The following is a 25,122-nucleotide window of genomic DNA, read 5'->3' as shown; positions in this document are numbered from 1 at the left end:
ACAAAGAAGGAGAGAGAGACAGAGAGAGAGAGAGAGAGACAGACAGAGAAGGAGAGAGAGATAGAGAGACAGACTGGGAGACAGAGAGACACTGAATCTCTGTCCCCAATGACTCAGCATCAAGTCGTCTCTGAGGAAACATTTCATTCCAAACCACACCAACCACAGACCCATTCAGTCCCTTCCTCCCTCTCTCCCTCTGTCCCCCAGTGGGTTGTCTCATGTTCCAAGGAATCACAATCCCTGCCCCCATCCACAAACCTGCTCACCCCCTCTCCCCGTTTCACACTCAGTTTCGCTTGAATCTGATCTGTGCGTATTCCGCCTCCTCTTCCCTGTGGACAGTCCCATCACCACTGGGCACCCTGAAGACTTGGGGATTGGCGTAGAGAAGCTCGTCGGGTTTGTCGGGGTTCCCATATCCAGCATCGCCTCCCACTGGACCTTCAGAGAGACCCCGGGGAACTGGGGTCCCCCCCTCGCTAGTTGTGTCTCTGGTTGTGTCCCAGGTCTCAGTAATCAGCACATTCTGTTTACCCTACAGAGAAATGGAAACAGAAGACATCCTCACATCATTTACTGACACTGATAGGGTTAAATTATTGTGCAGCATCGTTAGTGTCAGTCGTGGCTCAGTGGGTTTAACCCTCTCTCTCATGTCATATAAAAGAAACCACCTATGGCAGGGCAGCCCTCCCTCAGTACTGACCCTCTGTCAGTCTCGGACTCCCTCAGTACTGACCCCCGACAGTGCAGCACTCCCTCAGTACTGACCCCCGACAGCGCAGCACTCCCTCAGTACTGACCCTCTGTCAGTCTCGCACTCCCCCGGTAATGTCTCTGGCCAGTGCCGGCTTGGATTCTGCACTCAGGTGTCTGACGTGAGGCTCATTAACATGAACCTTGTAATCAGAGAGAGGATGAGAGGGAAGAGAAAGAGAGAAAGGGATAGAGATAGGGTGTTATTAATCTATTAATGTATGTAATGTAATTGGAAATTGTCTTTTTAAACAGGGGTTTAGTCTGTGGGTGTGTCTGTGAGTGTTTTAATTGGATTAAAGCCAGCCAGTCTGGGTACTTTGATGTCAAGTAGTTTTGAGATGTAAACACAGAGGTAAAGGGGTAATTTGCATTTTTAAACAGAGCATTCAATGTCTGGGAGTGAAATCTTAAACGAATCAATGTTTATATTACTAATAAAATTGATACGATGAAGGGTGGAGTTCAAAGGTCCTGATGATTCAATGAGAATTTACATTCAAAGAGAAGTGCTGGGTATAACTTGAGCAGTTTTGTGTGTGCAGAGCAGAGGCTTCTAACTCAAAGCATCTGTAAGCCTACACCTGTCTGCAAAGGAACCAAAGTGAAAGGAACCTCATTTGGAATTTGTGAGGTGAAAATGCTTTGCTGGAATCTGCTTAAAGTCTGTGGGTTGTCTTAGAGGAGATTAGTTTGAGAATTTGTTAAAAAGTTATGATAATACTAGTTTGTAGTCATGTGCATATGGTTAACTTGTGTAAATTAATAAATGTCTCATGTAGATTGATATAAAACCATCTCAAGAACTGGTGGTCTTATTCCTGAATTTAGAGCTGCATCTCAAACATTCCACTTGCTTTACCAGTTGCTGTGTCATAACAGAGAGACAGCGCGATACTGAACCATTGATAACTCCATAGGTACAAATCAGTGGGTAACTGGGCTGGGAATCTGGGACATGTGTTGTCTACACACTGAGATTGAAGCTTTGGAGTGAGTGTTAACAGCTCCTGTACCTGGTGCTTCACAGAGAGTGGACTGGAGGTCAATGCAATGTCACTGGTCCCTGAAACTCTCTCCCCTGTCATTGTCTTTATCCTGTAATAACACAATATCACACTGTGGTTATCATATAGCAGAGAGTCAGTGCAGCACAGACACAGAGCCCACTGTAACCTTACACCAACGACTGGACTGTCTGTTTAAATCACTTCTGCACAAAGCACAGAATCAAGAAGCTTGACACCATCCAGAATAAAGCAGCCTGATTGATCGACACCCCATCCACCACATTAAACATTCACTCCCTTCACCACAAACACACAGTGGCAGCAGTGTGTGTACCATCTACAAGATGCACTGCAGCAACTCAGCAAGGCTCCTTCGACAGCACCTTCCAAACCCACGACCTCTACCATCTAGAAGGACAAGGGCAGCAGACACATGGGAACACCACCACCTGGAAGTTCCCCTCTAAGTCACTCACCATCCTGACTTGGAACTATATCACCGTTTCTTCACTGTCGCTGGGTTAAAATCCTGGATCTCCCTCTCTAACAGCACTGTGGGTGTACCTACACCACATGGACTGCAGCGGGTCAAGAAGGCAGCTCACCACCACCTTCTCAAGGGGCAATTAGAGATGGGCAATTTAATAACGGCCTCACCAGTGATAGTCACATTCGATGAAAGAATTTTAAATCTCACAGCTCAGGAGGAAGCCACTCAGCCCATCGTGCCTGTGCTGGCCCTTTGTAAAAACTGTCCAATTAGTCCTCAACAAATGTTTATATTAAAATCAAGTTAAATCTTCAGACTTACTTTCTGACACAGATGAAGATGAAGATTCCAGCCAGGAAAACACTCAACATGATCCCAGCCGTGAGCAATCCTACTGTCCATTTACTGGAGTCTCTACCTGTAAAAACAGCCATTAATTACTGCACTACAGGTTTAGAATGATGCTCCAATGTATCTCGGGAAGCGTTACACTCACTCAATGTTTAAATACTCATTCTCGGGCAATGCTGACATTTATTGTCAATCCCTCGTTTCCCCTTGAGAAGGTGGTGGGGGGTCTTCCTCCTGAACCACGGGTTTGACCCAAACTGGGAGAGCAGTTCAGAGGGCAGGTAAGAGTTAACCTGTTGGTGTTTGAGTCTGGAGTCACATATACACCCAGACCTGTTAAAATGGACAGGTTTCCCTCCCTTAAGATAATTAGTGACCCAGATTATATATGTAATTTCTATATATATGTATCAACAAACCTCCCTAAAATAATCAATTATCACCTCAATTTCACGCTGTTGTTGGTGGGATCTTGCTGTGCACAAATCAGCTGTTGCGTTTCCTACATGATGACAGTGAGCTCACTTTGAAACTGCTTCACTGGTTATCAAGCGTTTTGGGAATTCCTAAGTATTTTATCAACGCAAGTCTTATATTTCAATTTAATCCATGTAACATTTATATATAATATTTATCAATGTGATCTCTACAGCATAAATTTATGATATTTATCAATATAATCTATGTAACATTTATATATAATTTTTATCCATTTAATCTCTGTAATATTTATATATAATGTTTCTCGATTTAATCCATGTAACATTTATATATAATATTTATCAATTTAATCTGTGTAACATTTATATATAATTTTTCTCAATGTAATCTATGTAACATTTATATATATTTTTTCTCAATGTAATCTATGTAATATTTATATATAATATTTCGTCGTTTGGGAGGATAACCTGAGTATTGCTGAGAAATTACATTTTGTCAAAGCTTTCTGTCTTGCACCCAATGAAGCAGCTTATCTGGGGGAGAGAGTTCCAGATTTCCACTCCGCTTTGTGTGAAGAAGTGCTTCCTGACATCACCCCCTGAACGGCCTGGCTCCAATTTGACCAAGTGTTGCCATTGTCACATGAGGTCAGGTGATTCAAAGCTTGGTCAAAGGGGTAAGTTGTAAAGAGCATCTTAGAGGAGGTAGAGAGAGAGGTGGAGAGGTTGAGGGAGGGAATTCTCGAGTTCAGGGATCAATCCAGCTGAGTGGAGATCGATCCTGAGCGAGTCTCTCACCTTTGACCCACAGATACACCTTGAACATGGCTTCCCCGTGTGGGTTTTGAACCGAGCAGGATGCCATCACTCCCCCCTCATCCTGGGGTCTCATCAGGGTGAGGGAACCAGTCACCAGATGCCCATCTCTGACCTGCCACGACACAAAACCTCCGTGTGTTTGGTTACCACTGATGTTGGCACTGGGCAGGTGCCAGGTGAGGTCTCCGGGTGGGTTGGAGTTGGCCACACAGACGCAGGTGACCCCCTCTGACCTCCGAGTGCACTCCGACTGCTGGGAAATCTCCGGCTTATCTGAGGAGGGAAGGACAACAATGAGACAACGTCAGAGCAAAGTTAGAGCGTAAGATAGAATCTTAACACTGAAACACTCATTCCTGCCTTTGTTACCTCTGCATTCGACTATCCCAACACTCTCCTGCCCGACCTCCCATTTCCACTGTCCGTAAACATCAGATCATTCCAAACTCTGCTGTCCCCGTGTCCTAACTCACACCGAGTCCCATTCACACATCACTCCCTGTTGGTCACTGAGCTACACTGGCTCCCGGTCCGGCAATGACACAATTTTAAAATTAACATCGTTTCAAATCCCTCCTTACCCCCTCGCTATCTCTGTTACCTCCTCCAGGCCCTTCAACCCTCCCTATCTCTGTAACCTCATCCAGCCCCTACAACCCTCCCTATCTCTGTAACCTCCTCCAGCCCCTTCAACCCTCTCTATCTCTGTAACCTCCTCCAGCCCCTACAAACTTCCTTATCTCTGTAAACTCCTCCAGCCTCTACAACCCTCCGAGATCTCTGTGCACCTCCAATTCCAGCCTCTTGACGTTCCCCCGATTCCTATCGCTCCACCATTGGTGGCCGTGCCTTCAGCTGCCTGGACCCTAACCTCTGGAATTCCCTCCCTCATTTCTCACCTCCTTCGGACAAAATCTGACCACCATCAAACACATCTTCCCTTCACCCCCACCCCGTTGGCATTCCACAGGGATCATTCCCTCCAGGACACCCTGGTCCACTCCTCCATCACCCCTAGCACCTCAACCCTCTCCGATGACATCTTCCCATGCATTTGCAGAAGGTGCAACACCTGCCCCTTTACTTCCTCCCCCCTCACTGTCCAATGACCCAAACACTCCTTCCAGGTGGTGCAGCGCTTCATGCACACTTCCTTCAATTTAATCTACTGCATTCGCTGCTCCCAATGCGGTTTCCTCTACATTGGAGACACCAAACACAGACTGGGTGACCACTTTTCAGAACACCTTCAGTCTGTCCGTAAGCATGACCCAGACATCCCTGTCGCTTGCCATTTCAATGCACCACCCTGCTGTCATACCCACATGTCTGTCCTTGGCCTGCTGAATTGTTCCAGTGAAGCTCAACACAGACTGGAGGAACAGCACCTCATCTTCCGACCAGGCACTTTACAGCCTTCCGGACTGAATATTAAGTTCAACAATTTCTGATCATGAACTCTCTCCTCGATCTTCACTGCTTTTTGAACCCTATTTTTATATAATCATTTTAATTATTTTATTTGTTAACTGTTTTCTACTTATTTTCATTACTATTATTTGAAATTCATTTCCATTTTTATTGATTGTTTTATCTGCAGATTTTAGTCTATTTTCGATCTTTATTCCCTCCACCGTCCCCTCCCCCTTCCACACCCCCACGAGGGTCATCTGTCTCTTTCCAGAGTGCTTACCCTGGTCCGCCCATTATCACACTCTGCTTAATGTCACCATTAGCACCTCCTTTATCCAATACCACCACTGTTAACAACCCTTTGACCTTTTGTTTATGACATTTTTCACAATCTCTCCATTGCCTCCACCTATCGCTGGTTTTCTATCCAGCTCCACCTGTCCCAAACACCCCCCCCTTAGACAGGATATATTTCACCACATGTCTACTTCCCTTTAGCTCTGAAGAAGAGTCATACTGACTCCAAACGCTAACCCTGTCTTTCTCTCCACAGATGCTGCCAGATGCTCAGAATCAGCTGGATGCACGGAAAGACCAATGAGTGGGTTAGATCAAGAGGAGACATTCAGCAATTAAAAGGGTTGTTCAGGACAGTTAGAGAGAGAAAGGTCGTCAAGTACGGAGATTGGAAACGAAGACCTGACAGCCTGGTCCTGACAACCATTGAAGGAGAAACTGAGAGCAAAAACAGAAAGGGAGAGGAAAGATTGGATGTGTGGATAACGTGGACTGAGCGAGGATTGAAGAAAACTGGATTAAAAACAACATAATCCCAATGGCTCCACGGAGACCACGGTGACAACAAACAAACAAATGTATCTCCACAATCACATTCCACAGTGATGGTTATGAACCCCTCCACTGCTCCATGTTCATTCTCTGCCACACACTGATAGTCACAACCTTGGCCCCCTCTGCCCTATCAGGTTGGGATAAACAATCCCAATGGTCAATACAAGGAAGAGCTCTCCCTGCTCAATATCACTCATTAAAAAGTGACCAGTTTTGTCTTCAACCCAGTGAAGTTTGTGGGATTTTGCTCTGCACAATGTATCCTATTACAGCTAATGTAGAATGAAGGGTGTACGTTCTTACATTGCACAGTTAGTACGAGGGTCCGCTCCGATGAAACAGATGGATATCTCACTCTGCAGCTGAGTGTGTGTCCGTGGTGTTTGAGTGATGGGATCAGGGTCAGAACAGAAGTGTAGGTCAGAGTGACACCATGCTGAGTTACAGTGTTTGAGACTGATCCAGGTACGTCAGTGGGAGTGTCCCAGGTTAAGACAGGTGCTGCTGTTCCACTGCACGTTGTGTTGAAGGTGCAGCTTACATCCACACGCTTTCCTGCAATAATTTCAGCAGGGAATATCGTGGGTTTATCTGTGAAATCTAACACACAGAGAATGCATTCTTTTAGAGAAATATAACGTGAAGCTTCACTTCAAATAGAAACCACAGTCCCACAAGAGAAAGCACTTTTACAAGGATGATATCAGAACTGAGAGATTACAACGATCAGGAGAGAATTTCCTATTTTCAGACTTAGTGGTGTTTCTGTCTCTCAGATGAATTCACTTCCACTTCGAGACAATTGAATTGACAATCCCAGGTGAGGGTGGGGGAGCAGCTCACAGTTCCTGGCAAACTGGCTTGTTACTTTCACCGAAATCTGCCAGATTTAAATTCTATCCTGTTCCCAGCAGGAGAGAAACCATTTGAACCAATCACTGAACCGGCATCTAAAGCAGGTGATAAGGTTATTGATCACATTGCTTTTTCTGGGAGCTTCCTGTGCAAAAATTGGCTGCTGTGTTTCCCATATAACAACAAGGGCTACGTTTCAGGAATTATTTCATTGGTTGTGAATCCATTTGCGACCTACAGATGTGGTGAAAGGCGCTATAGAAATGTGAATCATTCTTTTGTAGATATGTAAGACTGTCAAACAGGATTAGGGAGATCAGTAGGAGTGGATAACCTGATAACATTAATGGACACAGTCAATACATTTAATCATTGATATTAAAGTGAGTATTAGAGGTTGCTTTAGGACTGAACTGGAAGCTATCACCAGGTTATTGAGAATCAGACAGTGTGTTATAATAAGCTGTGTTTTGTGTTAATATGTAAATGTCACAGATTTTGTTATTTCCCATTGAGTGTTGAATGTGAATTGTTGAGTAATTATAACACAGCACTTACCAGAAACTTGAAGCTGGGTTACAGGGTAATAGTTATGGCTCGGACCATTGTCAAAGTCTATTCTGAAAAAATAAGGTCCTGCATCTTCCCGTCTGATGTTGCTTATAATCAGGGAACAGTCGCCAGCTTTCAGGTCTCCAGACAGCCGGGTCCGATGGCGGAACCGTGGTAACTCGTGATTGTGATCCTTGGAGTGAAAGGCAATGGGAGCCCAAGGAATCTGTTTCTCTTTATTAAACCAGACTCCACCTCGCGGTTGGTTTTCCAGACACGATGGATAACTGTAATGACATGGAATCTGTACACACGAACCTTCCTGCGCTGTCACCTCTCGTGGAGTGTCACCTTTCCACTCTTGTGACAGTCCAACTGGGGAGAGAAATATCAATATCTAACTCTGGATGGTTTGTGGATCCACTGAACCCGATATTTACAGATGAGGCTGAATTGGGGGGATGGTCAATACTGAGGAGGACTGCAACAAATTATTTTAGCAGGAAGAATAGAAAAACAGAATATTATTTAAATGGAGAGAGGCTGCAGAATGCAGTACAGAGGGATCTGGGTGTCCTTGTACATGAATCACAGAAAGTCAGCATTCAGGAACACCACGGAATGAGGAAGGCAAGTGGAATGTTGGCCTTTATTGCAAAGGGATGGAGTATAAAAGGAGGGAAGTCTTGCAACAGCTGCACAGGGTGTTAGTGAGATTGTAACAGAATCATTGTGTACAGGCAGTTCAGAGAAGCTTCACTGGGCTGATTCCTGGGATTAAAGGGTTTGTCCTGTGAGGAAATGTTGAGCAGGTTGGGCCTGTATCCATTGGAGTTTAGAAGAATGAGGGGTGACCTTATTGAAACATATCCGATTCCGAGGGGGCTTGACAGGGTGGATGCTGGGAGGATGTTTCCCCCTCGTGGGGGAATCTAGAAGCAGGGAGCACAGTTTGGGAATGAGGGCTCTCCCATTTAAGACTGAGATGAGGAGGAATTTCCTCTCTCAGAGGGACGCTACCCTGTGGAATTCTCTTCCCCAGAGAGCAGTGGAGGCTGGGCCATTGAATAGACTCAAGGCTGAGTGAGGCAGGTTTTTGATCGACAAGGGAGTCAAGGGTTTGGGGGACAGGCAGGAAAATGGAGTTAAGGCCACAACCAGATCAGTGAGAGCAGGCTCGAGGGGCCGAATGGCCTGCTCCTGTTCCTATTTCTAATGTTCTTATGTTGTTGTGTTATGAAGAATATTAATAGAGGAATAAAAGGGATAGCGAGAGAGAGAGTGCGAGTGAGAGTGAGAGAGAGAGAATGAGAGAGAGAGAGAGATTGAGAGAGAGGGAGAGGTGGGGAGAGGTTTAGAGATAAAATCCCATAGCTCGGGGCCCCTGGCAACAGAAGGCAAGGCTTCCAATGGCAGACCGATGGGAATCGGGGGTAGCTCAAGAGGCCGGAATTAGAGGAGTGCAGAGATCTCAGAGGATTGTAGGGGCTGGAGGAGGTTACAGAGATAAGGAGGGTTGTAGGGGCTGGAGGAGGTTACAGAGATAGGGAGGGTTGTAGGGGCTGGTGGAGGTTACAGGGAGATGGAACGATGCAGGGGCTGGAAGAGGTTACAGAGATAGGGAGGGGTGTACGGGCTGGAGGTGGTTACAGAGATAGGGAGGGGTGTAGTGGCTGGAGGAGGTTACAGATATAGGGAGAGGTGTAAGGCTGGAGGAGGTTGCAGAGATAGGGAGGGGTGTAGGTGTTGGAGGAGGTTACAGATATAGGGAGGGTTGTAGGGGCTGGAGGAGGTTACAGAGATAGAGAGGGGTGTAGGGCCTGGAGGAGATGACAGATATAGGGAGGGTTGTAAGGGCTGGAGGAGGTTACAGGGAGATGGAGAGATGCAGGGGCTGGAGGAGGTTACAGAGATAGGGAATGTGGTAGGGCCTGGAGGAGAATACAGAGAAAGGCAGGGGTGAAGAGGCTGGAGGAGGCTACAGAGATAGGGAGAGTTGTAGGGGCTGGAGGAGTTTGCAGAAATAGGGCGGGTTGTAAGGGGCTGGAGGAGGTTACAGAGATAGGGAGGGGTGTATGGTCTGGAGGAGGTTACAGAGATTGGGAGGGCTATAGGGGTTGGAGGAGATTATAGAGATAGGGAGGGTTCCAGGGGTAGGAGGAGTTTACAGGGATGGGGAGAGTTGTATGGGCTGGACGGACGGCATAGATAGGGTGGGTTGAAGAGGCTGGTGGAGGTTTCAGAGGTAGGGAAGTTTGTAAGGACTGGAGAAGTTTATAGAGATGGGGAAGGTTTCGCAGAAGGAGGAGGTTACAGAGATAGGGAGGGCTATCGGGTCTGGAGGAGGTTGCAGAGACAGGACGGGTTGTAGGGACTGGAGGAGGCTCCTGAGATCGGGAGGGTTGTAGGGACTGGAGGAGGCTCCTGAGATAGGGAGGGTTGCCATGGCTGAAGCAAGAGGTGAAGTTTACTGTAATGGGGAGGAAAAATATTCAAACATTTGGACATTGAGACTTTGCTTGACCAGGAGCCAGTCTCGGTCATCAAGCAGAGCGGGTGATAAGGGAATGGGACTTGGTGTGAGTAAGGACCTGGTCAGCAGTTTTGGATGGCCTCAAGTTTATGGAGTGTAGAGCGTGTGTTGGAACAGTCGAGTCTAGAGGTAATGAAGGCGTGGATGAGGGTTTCAGCAGCAGATGAGCTGAGACAGGGAGAAGTCGTGCGATGTTACGGAGGTGGAAATAGACGGTGTTAGTGAGGACGCAGATATGAGGCCGAAAGCTCATCTCAGGATCAAATGGGACAACAAAGCTGTGAACAGATTGGCTTCAATCTCAGAGAGCTGCCAGGGAGAGGAATGGAGTTGGTAGCGAGGGAACAGAGTTTGGAGTGGGGAATGAAGACAATGGCTTCAGTCTCTCCAATATTTAATTGGAGGGAATTTCTGCCCATCCAGTACTGGATGTCGGAGAAGCAGCCTGATAATTTAGCAGCAGTGGAGGAGTCGAGAGAGGTGGTGGTGAGGTAGAGCTGGGGATCCTCAGTGGACAGGTGAAAACTAACACTGTTCAGATGATGCTGCAAAGCCATTGCAAGTGATTCTCTGGCTACGATGAGATGGATAAGAATGGAGCCAGGGGAGAGCAGTCCCACCCAGCTGGACGACAGTGGAGAGGTGTTGGAGGAGGATGGTGTGGTCGAGCGTGTCAAAGGCTGCAGACAGATCGAGAAGGAGGAGGAGGGAAAGTTTATCTTTGTCACAGTCACACAGGATGCCATTTGTGACCTTGATAAGAGCTGTTTCAGCACAGTGGCTGGGTTGGGAACCTGATTGGAGGGATTCAAACATGGAGTTCTGGGATAGATGGGACCGGATTCGGGAGATGGAAACACGTTCAAGGACTTTGGAGGGGAAAGAGAGGCTGGAGATGGGATGGGGGTTTACACGGACAGTGTGAGGGGTGGAAGGTGTAGTGGGGAGGAGACACTTCACTCAGGGGGGAGGTGTCATCACCCCTCAGCTCGGTTTACGTTACAGCTATGATGTGGATTCAATCACACACAATAAGCTCATAGATCTGGGAGCAGAAATAGACAAATCATTAAAAATAGTGAAGCTGGTTAACACGACAAAAAACAAGCAAATCAAACACTATTATTTCCCATTGAGTGTTGAATGTGAATTGTTGAGTAATTATAACACAGCACTTACCAGAAACGTGAAGCCGGGTTACAGGATAGATGCTGTAACTATTGCTGCTGTCAAATTCTATTCTGAAAAAATAATGTCCTGCATCTCCCCATCTGATGTTGTTTATAATCAGGGAACAGTTGCCATCTTTCAGGTCTCCAGACAGCCGGGTCCGATGGTGGAACCGTGGTAACTCGCGATTGTGATCCTTGGAGTGAAAGGCTATAGATGATGTATTCCATTTGTCCCTTCTCATATTCCAGATTCCGACACGTGTTTTCTCTAACAAATGTGATGGGTAACTGTAATGACATGGAATCTGTACACATGAACCTTCCTGCGCTGTCACCTCTCGTGGAGTGTCACCTTTCCACTCTTGTGACAGTCCAACTGGGGAGAGAAATATCAATATTTAACTCTGGATGGTTTGTAGATCCACAAGACTCGATATCCACCCCCTCCATCACTAGGGCACAGTGGCTGCAGTGTGGACCATCTACAGGACACACAGGGAACTCCCCAAGGTTACATAATGGATGGAAGACAATCCTGGACACCGGAGTGGACAAGTTCATTCTACATTGGTTCATGGTCCTCAGGACGCTGTTTGTTCACAAACCTGCTCCCAGTTACAGAACTGAAGTTGGGGAAAATCCATTTGAAATTCCACTGTCCAGGGCATTGTGTTAACTTGCTGAGTTTGTTTTAAATCTAACATCTATTTTTGGTCCATTGCCTTAAAGGGAGTGTAACTGGGAGTCAGGTTAATTAGGAATTTTAGGATTTATTATATCAGTCATTGTAGTCTTATGTATGTGCTTGAAATCTTTTGGTTTGATGTCAAATATTTTAATTTTTTCTTTTAAATCTCTAAAGGTCTTTGTGGAGTTATTGCTTCTGAATTCAGTGCACACATCTCATAATAAATACAAATTGCAAAATCATAATGATCATGTGACCAGGTTTCTCTTGTGGACTTGGTCTGCCTGGCAGAATCACCTGCTAAGTGGTAATACTGTTGTAATATGCCTTTCAGGGATAGCAGCATGACATCACTCGATGGGAAGTGCGTCATGTGATTTTTAGGAACTGGGGTTGGCTTAAGGAAGTTCTATGTGTATTTGTGTGTGTTAGGCATAAGGTTTATCTTTAAGGTATATCTTTAAGTTCAAGTTTAGTTTGTATTTCTGTATTTGAGTGTTGAGAAAAGGGGGAAGTTGAGTTTAAAAGAAGCCAGCATTCCAATGAGGTTTTATGACTCTTGAAGGGAAGTCAAAACAAACACAAGGTGTAAAAAAACTATGCTCTTGCCTGGCAACAGTGGTCCAGAGGGAGGGACCACATGACAGAGAAAAACAGATAAGTACTTTCAGTTCTGATGAAAGGAGTTGCCAGGAGAAGCAGCAAAGGAGCGGGACAGATAGTCAGTCCCAAAGTAAAGAAGGAGCCAAAACCATCGAGTGGAACAGGAGAAAGGGCCCAAGAAAACCTTCTAGTCAAATCTGGAAAAGGCCCTGTTAAGTGAAGTTAAGAGTGAGGAGCAGAAGAAGGCTTCAAGCATAAAGGGAGAAAGCAGCAGGACACAGGCCTAAAGCAAAATAGGCTTGCGAGAAGCCAGAAGATCCTAGGAGACACCACAGGTTGGTGACTCATTACTCCGGCCATGTGAATCCTGGTGTGCCATTGACACGGCTGAGCATTGGAGAGACAGGGCGTGGAAGGAAGGCTGAATGCACGTGGCGATCCAGGGGGCAGCAACATGGGAAGGAGAGTTTGAAATAGTGAAAGTGGCCCCTTGTGGAAGGTGTCTGAGTGAAAGTGTCATGTTGGAGAAGATTCCAAAGTGAGTTCTTGGAGAGTGGAGATTGGAAACCCTCATATGGATATCTCAGTTCAGTGAGACTGGTTGCCTCACAGTGTAACAAGCGTCTGGGGTCAGATGAGGAGGGAGCCATAGCATTTGTTTCAAGTGGGTTCTGTCAATTTCTTTCAGAATGTGGTGTCCCTGACCCCAGGTCATCTATTGGTTTACATGGACTGTGTACTTAGTGTGAACATGAGAGTATAAGATAGTTATTGTAACTTGTGTTCTACTTATGAATCAGTAAATGTATAGATCTGGGTGAAGGAGTAATGTAATATAGTTTATCTTTCCTCGTTTAATAAATGTTTTATTCTTTTGTTAGAAGTTCATCAGATGACTCCTGTGACTCTGTTCAGTAGCCGCACTCCACATTCCTAAATAAAAAATAAAAGTTAGGACCTATCAAGCTGAGTTCCACCCTGGGATCTAACTTGCCCAGTAGTAAGATCAGCTGGGATGATAACACCATCCAGTCCAAGTTTCACTTTGGCCTGTGAGCAGAACACAGCTCACACAGTTTGGCTGCAGGTGTCTCCCAGCTTTCTATCCTTGTATATCTGTTCTCATGTGCCTATTCTAAATAAATGAACCCGCAATGTATTTACCCAATTCTGTATCAGTGGCTGGTGCCTTTATATCATCATAAAAACACAACATGGTGATCATCGGTGGCCAAACATTCTGGCAGCAAGATTCAGTACAGGTATGACGTGGTGAACAGCCTTAGATTGAGCTACATGGCATGAGACGACCCTCGATGCTTTGGTCAGACCACAACAGAGACACAGCATCAGAGAGGGTTGAAATCGCAGTGCACTGACTGCTCAGGAAACCTTTGAAGACACAGTGATGGGAAAGAGCTCAAGTAAAGAGCTGGGGAGCAGACGGATCCCTCGTGGTGAGATTACAGCACACGGCCTGTAGGTCAGTGAGTGGGACAGCGTGTAACCCCAGGACCAGCAGCGGGTTAGCTCAGTCAGGGAAGGCGAGTGACCAGGGTGTGGGCTGCATTGATAGTGAGCGAGGGAGAGTCAAACACACAAAAACCATAATAAAAATTAGGCCAAAGAAGTTATTGATTATAACGGGCGGCTTCGAGATTGCTGAACAGCAAATTGAATAAAAAACAAAGACTCCATTACTCCGTGGTGTGTTCCTGCCACAACCCATCTTCGTGGCTGAAGCTTCGGAAAAGCGCACAAAAGGGGCTAAAGTGACACTCATCCCAGGTCCTGTAGGAGAAGGAAGGTCAAAGGAATATTGTCAGAATGTCCACGAAATTCCCCAGTTTGAACTGGGATGTAGCTGACCGACTATCTGAATTCAGAATGTTTAAACAGCGTACAGAGCTCTGGTTTCTTGATTCAGGTCTGAGTGAACCAGACGAGCAAGTCATAAAAATTCACCTCGTGATTGTAAGACAGATTCAGAATCAGGTTAAACTTCATATTCATCAACTAGAGTTTATGTCATTTCATCAGCCTACACAATCCATAGACCATTTCATCAGCTGATGTAGAGAAAAGGGTATGCACTGTGATTTCAAACACAGAGCCTGCAGACAGAGTTGTTGAGTTGGTGATCGCATCCACTCCCATGGAAACATTCCAGTAAGATCTGCTAGATAAGACCAAAACCTATAGCATTGAAGAGCTACTCAAGGATGGACATAAATACGAAGTGATCCTCGCAGGTCAGCGAAGCTTACAGGTCCTCAGTACAACATCAATTGTTGACACACTCACTAGAACATCCAAACCTAGTGAGACATGTGGAAGGTGTGGCCTTCTGCAGGCACCAAGGAAATGCCCAGCTTTCCACCAATCCTGCAAGGCTTGTGGCAGAAAGGGCCATTGACAGCGGCAGGGCATTAGAGCAAAGGCTGATGCAGCTACAAAGAGCCGTGCGCTGATCCAAACAGACCCTACACAACGGGGAACCTTCAAGCAATAAGAATGACCCATCAGGAACATATACATGTGGTGACTGACAAACCAGGAAATGGCGATGATGTACACGACGAGACGAGGAGTGGTGATCGATATTCCACCTTTCACACATATCCTGATGTGGCTTGCCAATAAATAGTGGATTGTTGTCTTTATTGATCTCTCTGGGCACATCAAATAAACTGAAAATGTCCCATAGGGGTGGGATTTTCTGGCCCCACCCACTGCCAGGATTGTCTGGTCTGGCCAAAAGCCAATGTATTTATGTTTGTCCCAGTTTCACATACTACCCTTTCACCTCAGTTCATGACATAACATTGAAATATGCAGAACGTTTCAACAATATTGGCAGTTTCAAAGGAGCTCCAACATTACACCTGTTGGAGAATGCAAGTCTGTCAATTGATCTAGTCCATTTAGCACAACACAAATGCCAGCAGCTGCAAGAGGGAATGGTGAAAGATTCTACACTACAGAAACTGAGGAAGCATTATTGAAGGATCTCCTGATTCAACTTGACCTTATTGGGATGAGCAAGGCATCTCCCGGGGAGTCATTTCTAAAGACAGGCAGGGCATCATACTGGAATCTTTGTGATCCGATATTCTTCAACAACTTGGCAGTGGGAAATGGTGGGGACAGCCTGTCAAGGTAAGAACATGAGAGGCCCATTGGCAGGTGTCAGTACTGTCCACATGTGTGTCCATCTCAGGCTGTTGGCTGGCAGAGTCCTTACAAGGCTTTGAGATCACCTACACCATTTTGACTGTGACTCTCGACACTCCACTGTGCCTGCTCTTGGACAATGTCCTTTACAGCGCATCGAAGGGAGGGCCTGCTGAACCTGCAATGTGAAAAACTGACAAGGGATATGTCCAATCCAGCAGGACAAATCCAACCTGGCCAATCACCACCTTATCAATTTACTCTTCATCATAAGCAAAGTGATAAAGGTGTAATGGACAGTAAGAGGCATTGACTCAACAATAACCTGCTCATCCAGCATGGTGCTAGTGCCACACAACACAATGGAGGGTATCCTCAATGAAAGGACGGGACTTCATCTCCAAGCTTTCTGTTCAGGACCAGGGTCCTATGGAGTCATTACACACAAAGGCTCAGCGGTGAGGCCTAACCAAGGATAAATCAGATCCATTCCCGCTCCTCAAACACCGTACAGTCCTGTTTCATGGAGTCATCGGGCTGAATTTTCCCGTTGGTGAGCAGGGGGCGGGGCCTGCTCAGCGACACTATGATGATGCGGGATGACATCAGGAGGAACCCCTGACATCATCCTGCCCCATTTAAATATTCAGGCCCACCCACCCGACAGGCAGGAAATTCAGCCCATAGAGTCATAGAGTCAGAGGGGTCTACAGCACGGATAAAGGCCCTTCGGCCCATCGAATCTGCATCGGTCAAACAAGTACCTAATTATTCTAATTCCATTAATGCACTGGGCCCAAAGCCTTGTATGCGATGGCATCGCAAGTGCACATCCAAATACTTCTTAAATGTTATGAGGGTTTCTGCCTCTCCCACCCTTTCAGGCAGTGAGTTCCAGATTCCCACCACCCTCTGGGTGAAAAAACTCTCTCTCACATCCCCTTTAAACCTCCTGCCCCTTACCTTCAATCTATGCCCCCTGGTTATTGATCCCTCCACCAAGGGGAAAAGTTCCTTCCTGTCTACCTTATCTATGTCCCTCATAATGTTATACACCTCAATCATGTTCCCCCCTGAATCTCCACAGCTCCAGGTTAACTAACCCCAGTCTATCCAATCTCTCCTCATAACTAAAACTCTCCAGCCCAGGCAACATCCTGGTTAATCTCCTCTGCACTCTCTCTAGTGAAATCACATCCTTCCTATAATGCGGGTTCCGGAACTGCACGGAATACTCTAGCTGTGGCCTAACCAGCGTTTTATACAGTTCCAGCATAACCTTCCTGCTTTTATATTCTATGTTCGACTAATAAAGGCAAGTATTCCATATGCCTTCTTAACCACCTTATCTACTCCCTTAAGTGAACGGTGGACATGCACACCAAGGTCCCTCTGATCCTTGTTACTTCCCAGGGTCCTACCATTCATTGTGTATTCCCGTGTCCTGTTTGTCCTGCCCAAGTGCATCACCTCACACTTATCCAGGTTAAATTCCATTTGGCACTGATCAGCCCATCTGACCAGCCCGTCTATATCCTCCTGTAATCTAAGGCTATCCTCCTCACTATTTACCACCCCACCAATTTTCATGTCATCTGCGAACTCACTGATCAACCTTCCTACATTCAAGTTTAAACCGTTTATATGTACCACAAACAGCAAGGGGCCCAACACTGATCCCTGTGGAACCCCACTGGACACAGGCATCCAGTCACAAAAACACCCCTCGACCATCACCCTCTGCTTCCTGCCACTCAGCCAATTCTGGATCCAATTTGCCAAATTGCCTTCGATCCCATGGGCTCTTACTTTCGTTTACAGTCTCCCAGGCGGGACCTTATCAAAAGCCTTGCTGAAGTCCAAGTTGACTATGTCAAATACATTGCCCTCATCTACAAAATTGGTCACCTCTTCAAAAAATTCAATCAAACTGATCAGACATGACCTCCCCTTAACAAAACCATGCTGACTGTCCTTGATTAATCCCTGCCTCTCCAAGTGTAGATTAATTCTGTCCCTCAGAATTGCTTCCAATAGTTTCCCCACCATTGAGGTTAGACTGACTGGCCTGTAGTTCCCTGGTTTATCCCTTCCTCCCTTCTTGAATAACGGTACCACATTGGCTGTCCTCCAGTCCTCTGGTACCTCTCCTCTGGCCAGAGAGGTATTGAAAATTATTGCCAGTGCCCCTGCTATCTCTTCTCTTGCCTCACTCAACAGCCTGAGATACATTTCATCCGGGCCTGGAGATTAATCTACGTTTAAGCCTGCCAGACCACTTAGAACCTCCTCCCTTTCTATTCTAATGTCTTTAACTATATCACAGTCCTTCTGCCTGATTTCCATACCCACATTGTCCCTCTCACTTGTGAACACTGACACAAAGTGTTCATTTAGAACCCTACCTACGTCTACCGGCTCCACACACAAATTACCAAATGGTCCTTAATGGGCCTTACTCTTTCCCTAGTTATCCTCTTACTCTTAATGTACTTGTAAAATAACTTTGGATTTTCCTGTATTTTTCCTGCTAATGTTTCTTCATGCCCCCTTTTTGCTCTCCTAATTTCCTTTTTAACATTCCCCCTACACATTCTATACTCTTCTAAGGCTTCCGCTGTTTTGAGCCCGCGGTATCTGCCATAAGCCTCCCTTTTTCTCTTTATCCAATCCTGTAAATCTCTCGACATCCAGGGTTCCCTGGATTTGTTGGTCCCACCCTTTGCCTTTACTGGAATATGTTGGCCCTGTCCTCTCCCTACTTCCTTCTTGAATGAGTCCCATTGCTCTGACGCAGATTTCCCTAAAAGTAGCTGCTCCCAGTCCACTCTGGCCAAATCATATTTGATCTTATTAAAATCGGCCTTCCCCCAATTAAGAACTCAGATTTCTGGCCCATCCTTGTTCTTTTCCATAACAACCTAGAATCTAATGGAATGAAGATCACTATCTGCACAATGCTCCCCCACTGATACCTCTACCACTTGCCTGGTTACATTCCTTAAAATTCAGTCCAGGACAGACCTCTCTCTTGCAGGATCTTCTATGTACTGGCTTAAAAATCTCACCTGGATGCATTTTAACAATTCTGCCCCCTCTAAAACTATCACACTATGACTAACCCAGTTATTGTTGGGGAAGTTGAAAACTCCCACCATTACAACCTGATTATTTTTATACTTCTCTGAATTTTGCCTTTGTATCTGCACTTCTATTTCTCTGAGTGTCCCGGGGCCTGTAGAACACTCCCAGAAATCTGATTGCTCCTTATTTGTTTTTAGGTTCTACCCATATGGCTTCATTTGAGGAGCCCCCTAAGGTGTCTTCCCTCCTCACTGCAATAATTGATTCCTTGATCAATATTGCGATACCCCCTCCTCTTTTACCTCCTTCCCTGTCTTGCCAGAAGACCCTGTATCCTGTAATATTGAGCTGTCAATCCTGCCCCTCTCTCAACCATGTCTCTGTGACAGCAATTACATCAAACATCCATGTGTTAATTTGTGGCCTCAACTCATCTGCTTTATTCATCAGATTCCTTGCATTAAAATAAATACAATCCAACCTTTCCACGCTATCTTGAGCCTTAACGGACCAATAATTTCTCTGCCTTCCAGGTTCACTTGCTCTCTCTTCTAATTTTGGCTGTGCATCTCCCTCTGCTGAACCTCCTCTCGGGATCCCATCCCCTGCCATATTAGTTTAAAGCCTCCCCAATTGCATCAAGGGTAAAATGCAAATTGAAACCAGGGGCAACATCCAAGAATGACAATCCCACAGATCAATGTGAGCAATTAAAGACACCTCCAGACAAGGTTACGACCACAAGTTGTGGGCGTAACAGCAGATTACCTCTACGCTTTAGAGACTCAAATATTCAACAGATCTATACACTTATGTAATTGTCAAGAAATATGAAAATGATACCAGAAACCTCTTGTTCCCTGTCCTTCTCAAAGATCCATCCCTGCAGCGGGAGCCTTAAGAGTTATTGATGTGGGACTTAATTGATCAGATTGTAGAATGAACCGGAACAGAAGGAAGCCATTTGGCCCATCGAGCCTGTGCTGGGCCTTTGAAAGATCTGTCCAATTAGTCCCACTCTCACCTCTGCTCTCTCCTCCACAGCCCTGCAAAATGTCCCCTTCAAGTATTTATCCAGTTCCCCTTCTGAAAGTTCCTGTTGAATCTGCGTCCACCGCCCTTTCAGGCAGTGAGTCAATGGTCTCTCTCTGAGCTGCAAAGTGCTAATATTGTGTGAAATTTAAACGCTGCAGCAGATCAGAGACAATCATGATAACTCAGAATATTTGACAGTTTTACACACAGACAGCTTTGCCTTCCTTCTCTCTTTCAGTTACGTTGCAACCTTTTTGAAGTTTTTAGCATAGTGATAATGGACAGGAAGTGTGACACTGAACAGCCTGTCTATTCTAGGAGCTGCTGTGTTGTCTTCATGGGAAATTCTGACTAAAATCAGCAAAAGACACAAATTTCAGGGCATTGTTATCCGAGTCCTATCATCAGGATAGACTTAATTCCCCAGTTTTTATCCCTGCTTCTCTATTCAGCTGATCGCCCCCCCTGTCACTCGCTGACCTACACTGGCTCCCAGTCCAGCAATGACTCAAATTTCAAATTCTCATCATTGATTTCCTATCCCTCCATCCACCCTCTCCACTCTCTATCCCTGTCACCTCCTCCAACCCTGAAACCCTCTGAGATCTCTGCTCTCCTCCAATTCTGCTGTCAGACAGGGAGTCAGTGTATATCAGTGAGCACAGGGGTGATGGGTGAATGGGACTTGGTGTGAGTTTGCACACTAGCTCACTGCTGAATCGGTTCCCAATCACAGCTCAATAAGAATGCTCCTTTACAAAGACTATTGACCATAAATCTGTCCGAGCTGACGATGATATTACCTTGGAGAAGTGACAGGAGGAAGTAAGATTTCCCGATCATTGTCCACTCCCAGATACTTCATCAGCTGCTCACCCTCAAGCTGTGAAAGAGAAAGGAGTTAATGAGAACCCACCTCTTGTCCGACAGCTCTCGAGAGATCAGAACTGCTTTTAGACAATGTCTTCACTGATTAATTTGATTCTCTGTGGGATGATAGGTGCTCTGCAGAGAGTTACAAGGCTTTAAGAAAGCATAACATTGAAGGACTTGCATTTCTATATCGCCTTTCACCACCTCAGGATGTCCCAAAGCTCATGTCTCTGCACTTCCCTCATCCCTTGAGCTAGAAAAATATTCTGTATAACAGACTTGAGCCTCACACCCAGATCTCAATAACCAGTAGAAATCTTTCAAAGGCATCAATCATTGGAATCTGTCTTTATAAAGTCACAACATCAACAAAGGACGGTGTTGGTCGTGGAAGTGAATTCCAATCGTTCCGTTACTTACCCAGGACCTGTCCGACTGCTCGCCTGGGGAGGAACTGCCCACACGCTCTGCTTGCGCTGAATGACCTCTTCCTGTGCTGCTCCCTCTGTGTATTTAATTAGAAAGGGTTGATGTGTCACTGTGAGACACAATGTGAGGTGTTTGCTGTCAAGGTGTGAAAGCAGCTCTTTGCCTGTCACAGTAAGAAAACTGTTAACCCTATGTGTACCAAGAATGTGGCTGAATGACCATCGAAAGTTCACATGAAATAGACTCGAGGGGGCTGAACAACCCTCTCCTGTTCCTGTCTAACAGGCTCAAGAGGACAGAATGGGATTCCTCCAGTCCCTGTTTAACTGGCTCGAGGGACTGAACGGGCCTCCTGCTGTTCCTGTGTAACTGGCTTGAGTGGTGATGATAGGTGCTCTGCAGAGAGTTACAAGGTTTTAAGAAAGGAAAACGATGAAGGACTTGCATTTCTATATCGCCTTTCACCTCCTCAGGACATCCCAAAGCTCATGTCTCTGCACTTCCCTCATCCCTTGAGCTAGAAAGATGTTCTGTATAACAGACTTGAGCCTCACACCCAGATCTCAATAATCAGTGGAAATCTTTCAAGGCATCAATCATTGGAATCTGTCTTTATAAAGTCACAACATCAACAAAGGACGGTGTTGGTCGTGGAAGTGAATTCCAATCGTTCCGTTACTTACCCAGGACCTGTCCGACTGCTCGCCTGGGGAGGAACTGCCCACACGCTCTGCTTGGGCTGAATGACCTCTTCCTGTGCTGCTCCCTCTGTGTATTTAATTAGAAAGGGTGAATGTGTCACTGTGAGACAAAGTGAGGAAGTGGTTAGTACCAAGTGAGAAAGCAGCTCTTTGCCTCGTACAGTTAGAAAACTGTTAACCCTTTGCGTGCCAAGAATGTGGCTGAATGACCTTCGAATGTCCACATAAAACAGACTCGAGGGGGCTGAATGACCTCCTCCTGTTCCTGTGTAACAGGTTAAATGGGCTGAATGGGCCACCTCCTGTTCCTGTGTAACAGGCTCGAGGGGCTGAATGGACTTCCTCCTGTTCCTGTGTAACAGGCTCAAGGGGATGAATGGGCCTCCTCCTGTTCCTGTGTAACAGGCTCGATGGGCTGAATGGGCCTCCTCCTGTTCCTGTGTAACAGGCTTGAGGGGTTGCACGGACCTCCACCTGTTCCTATGTAACAGGCTCAAGGGAACTAACTGGGCCCTTTCCTGTTCCTTTGTAACAGGCTCGAAGGGGCTGAATGGCCTCCTCCTATTCCTGAGTAAATAGCTCATGGGGCTGAATGTACCTCCTCCTGTTCCTGTGTAAAAGGCTTGAGAGGTGATGATAGGTGCTCTGCAGAAAGTTACAAGGCTTTAAGAAAGAAAAACAATGAAGGATTTGCATTTCTATAGCACCTTTCAGCTCCTCAGGATGTCCCAAAGCTCATGTCTCTGCACTTCCCTCATCCCTTGAGCTAAAAACATGTTCTGTACAACAGACTTGAGCCTCACACCCAGATCTCAATAATCAGTAGAAATCTTTCAAAGGCATCAATCATTGGAATCTGTCTTTATAAAGTCACAACATCAACAAAGGACGGTGTTGGTCGTGGAAGTGAATTCCAATCGTTCCGTTACTTACCCAGGACCTGTCCGACTGCTCGCCTGGGGAGGAACTGCCCACACGCTCTGCTTGGGCTGAATGACCTCTTCCTGTGCTGCTCCCTCTGTGTATTTAATTAGAAAGGGTTGATGTGTCACTGTGAGTCAAAATGTGAGGTGTTTGCTGTCAAGCTGTGAAAGCAGCTCTTTGCCTGGCACTATTAGAAAACTGTTAACCCTTTTTGTGCCATGATTGTGGCTGAATGACCATCGAATGTTCACACAAAACAGACTTGAGGGGGCTGAATGGGCCTCGTCCTGTTCCTGTGTAACAGGCACAAGGGTTCAGAACTGGCCTCCTGCATTTCCTGTGTAACAGGCTCGAGGGGCTGAATGGGCCTCCTCCTGTTCCTGTGTAACAGGCTCGAGGGGCTGAATGGGCCTCCTCCTGTTCCTGTGTAACAGGCTCGAGGGGCTGAACGGGCCTCCTCCTGTTCCTGTGTAACAGGCTCGAGGGGCTGAACGGGCCTCCTCCTGTTCCTGTGTAACAGGCTCGAGGGGCTGAACGGGCCTCCTCCTGTTCCTGTTTTATTGGCATGAGGGGCTGAATGGCCTCCTCCCGATGCTGTGTTCCGGGCTTGAGGGACTGAATGGCCTCCCCGTTTTCCTGTGAAACAGGCTCATGGGGCTGGATGGCCTCTTCCTCTTGCTGAGTAAAAGGCTCATGGGTCTCAAAGGGCCTCCTCCTGTTCCTGCATAACTGTCTTACGGCACTGAAATGGCCTCCTCCTGTTACTGTGTAACAGGCTCGAGGGGCTGAATGTCCTCCCCCTTTTACTGCAAAACAGGCACATGGGGCTGAATAGGCCTTCCCCAGTTACTGTAGACCAGGCTTGAGGGGGCTGAATGGGCCTCCTCCTGTTCCTGTGTAACAGGCTCGAGGGGCTGAATGTCCTCCTCCTGTTCCTGTGTAAAAGGCTCGAGGGGGCTGAATGGACCTCCTCCTGTTCCTGTGTAACAGGCTCGAGGGGGCTGAATGGACCTCCTCCTGTTCCTGTGTAACAGGCTCGAGGGGGCTGAATGGACCTCCTCCTGTTCCTGTGTAACAGGCTCGAGGGGGCTGAATGGGCCTCCTCCTGTTCCTGTGTAACAGGCTCGAGGGGCTGAATAGCCTCCTCCTGTTGCTGCACAATAGGCTCATGGGGCTGAATAGGCTTCCCCCTGTTTCTGTGTAACAGGCTCGAGGAGCTGAATGTGCATCCTGCTGTTCCTGTGTAAGTGGTTCAAGGGGCTGAGTGCTCCTCCTCCTGTTCCTCTGTAACAGGCTCTTGGGGCTGAATAGACCTTCCCCTGTTCCTCAGTAACAGGCTTGAGTGGGTGAATGTACCTCCTCCTGTTCCTGTGTAGCAGGCTCGAGGGGCTAAATGCGTCTCCTCCTGTTCCTGTGTAACAGGCTCGAGGGGCTGAATGGCCTCCTCCTGTTCCTGTGTAACAGGCTCGAGGGGCTGAGTGGCCTCCTCCTGTTCTTGTGTAACAGGTTCGAGGGGTGAATGGCCTCCTCCTGTTCCTGTGTAACAGGATCGATGGGATGAATGTCCTCTTCTCATTAAAAATAAATACTGCAGATGCTGTAAATCTGAAATAAAAACAGAAAATGCTGCATTAACTCAGCAGGTCTGGCAGCAGCTGTGGAGAGAGAAACAGAGTTTTTGCTTTGAGACTCTGAAGAAGGGTCATACGGACTTGAAATGCTAATTCTGTTTATCTCTCCACAGATGCTGCCAGACCTACTCAGTTTCTCCAGCATTTCTGTTTTTATTTCAGGTGCTCTCTTGTTCCTGTGTAGCAGGCTCAAGGGGGCTGAATGGCCTCCTCCTGTTCCTATTCAATGGGCAGTTAAAGCATGTGTCTGATTTTGGACCTCAAACCCAATTCTCTCCTCACGACATTGACAGAGGAAATGACCAGTTACAGATCAATGCAGGAGGATTATTTATTTTCCCAATCTTTGATCCAAGCATCTCATCAAACACAGAGCGGAACCAGGATCAAGGATGTTTGTCTCTGTAATCTGTAACACATCGCACAGTTCACCCATCCACTCAGCCTTCAGGATGGATGCTAATTGTACTCTCCAAGAATGAAAGACTAAAATGGTGGTTTATTGCAGTTATATCTCATTCTGTTATCAAAGCTGTCTCATCCATCCATGACATACTGAAGAAGGTAAACCTGCAACCAATTTTTCACATCATAATTTCCTATGTTCATTGGCAACATCAATGTAAACATGTCACGCTGAAATGATGTCCTCCCACCAGTGGTGGCACTGTAGCACATCTGTTATCCTCCAAACTGCAGGGAATTTCTCAAATCTCCAATCAAATTGTTTC

The 25,122-nt window shown here is 46.4% G+C and overlaps 1 protein-coding gene across 5 annotated transcripts in view; it reads right to left on the bottom strand.

Annotated features, from left to right (window-relative positions):
- LOC121274120 (myelin-associated glycoprotein-like) overlaps window positions 1–25,122 on the bottom strand; it is a 292,428-nt gene that overhangs the window by 618 nt on the left and 266,688 nt on the right. Inside the window, exons 2-10 of one of the 5 annotated variants that reach the window (XM_041181292.1) lie at window positions 22,770–22,887; window positions 20,637–20,716; window positions 11,257–11,625; window positions 7,551–7,919; window positions 6,441–6,737; window positions 3,852–4,145; window positions 2,581–2,677; window positions 1,776–1,857; window positions 262–538 (exon numbers count right to left, since the gene is read on the bottom strand). In XM_041181292.1, coding sequence (XP_041037226.1) covers window positions 290–538; window positions 1,776–1,857; window positions 2,581–2,677; window positions 3,852–4,145; window positions 6,441–6,737; window positions 7,551–7,919; window positions 11,257–11,625; window positions 20,637–20,676 — 1,797 coding nt within the window. In that variant the 5' untranslated portion in view covers window positions 20,677–20,716; window positions 22,770–22,887 and the 3' untranslated portion in view covers window positions 262–289. Of the gene's footprint in view, window positions 1–261; window positions 539–1,775; window positions 1,858–2,580; window positions 2,678–3,851; window positions 4,146–6,440; window positions 6,738–7,550; window positions 7,920–11,256; window positions 11,626–20,636; window positions 20,717–21,126; window positions 21,212–22,769; window positions 22,888–25,122 lie in introns of those variants that run through there. The other 4 variants (XM_041181293.1, XM_041181295.1, XM_041181294.1 and 1 more) reach the window with 4 other exon arrangements.

Source organism: Carcharodon carcharias, assembly GCF_017639515.1.
Source record: "Carcharodon carcharias isolate sCarCar2 chromosome 29 unlocalized genomic scaffold, sCarCar2.pri SUPER_29_unloc_9, whole genome shotgun sequence".
Lineage (NCBI taxonomy): Eukaryota > Metazoa > Chordata > Chondrichthyes > Lamniformes > Lamnidae > Carcharodon > Carcharodon carcharias.
Note: the sequence above shows the minus strand (reverse complement) of the source record. Positions and strands in the feature narration are given on the sequence as shown.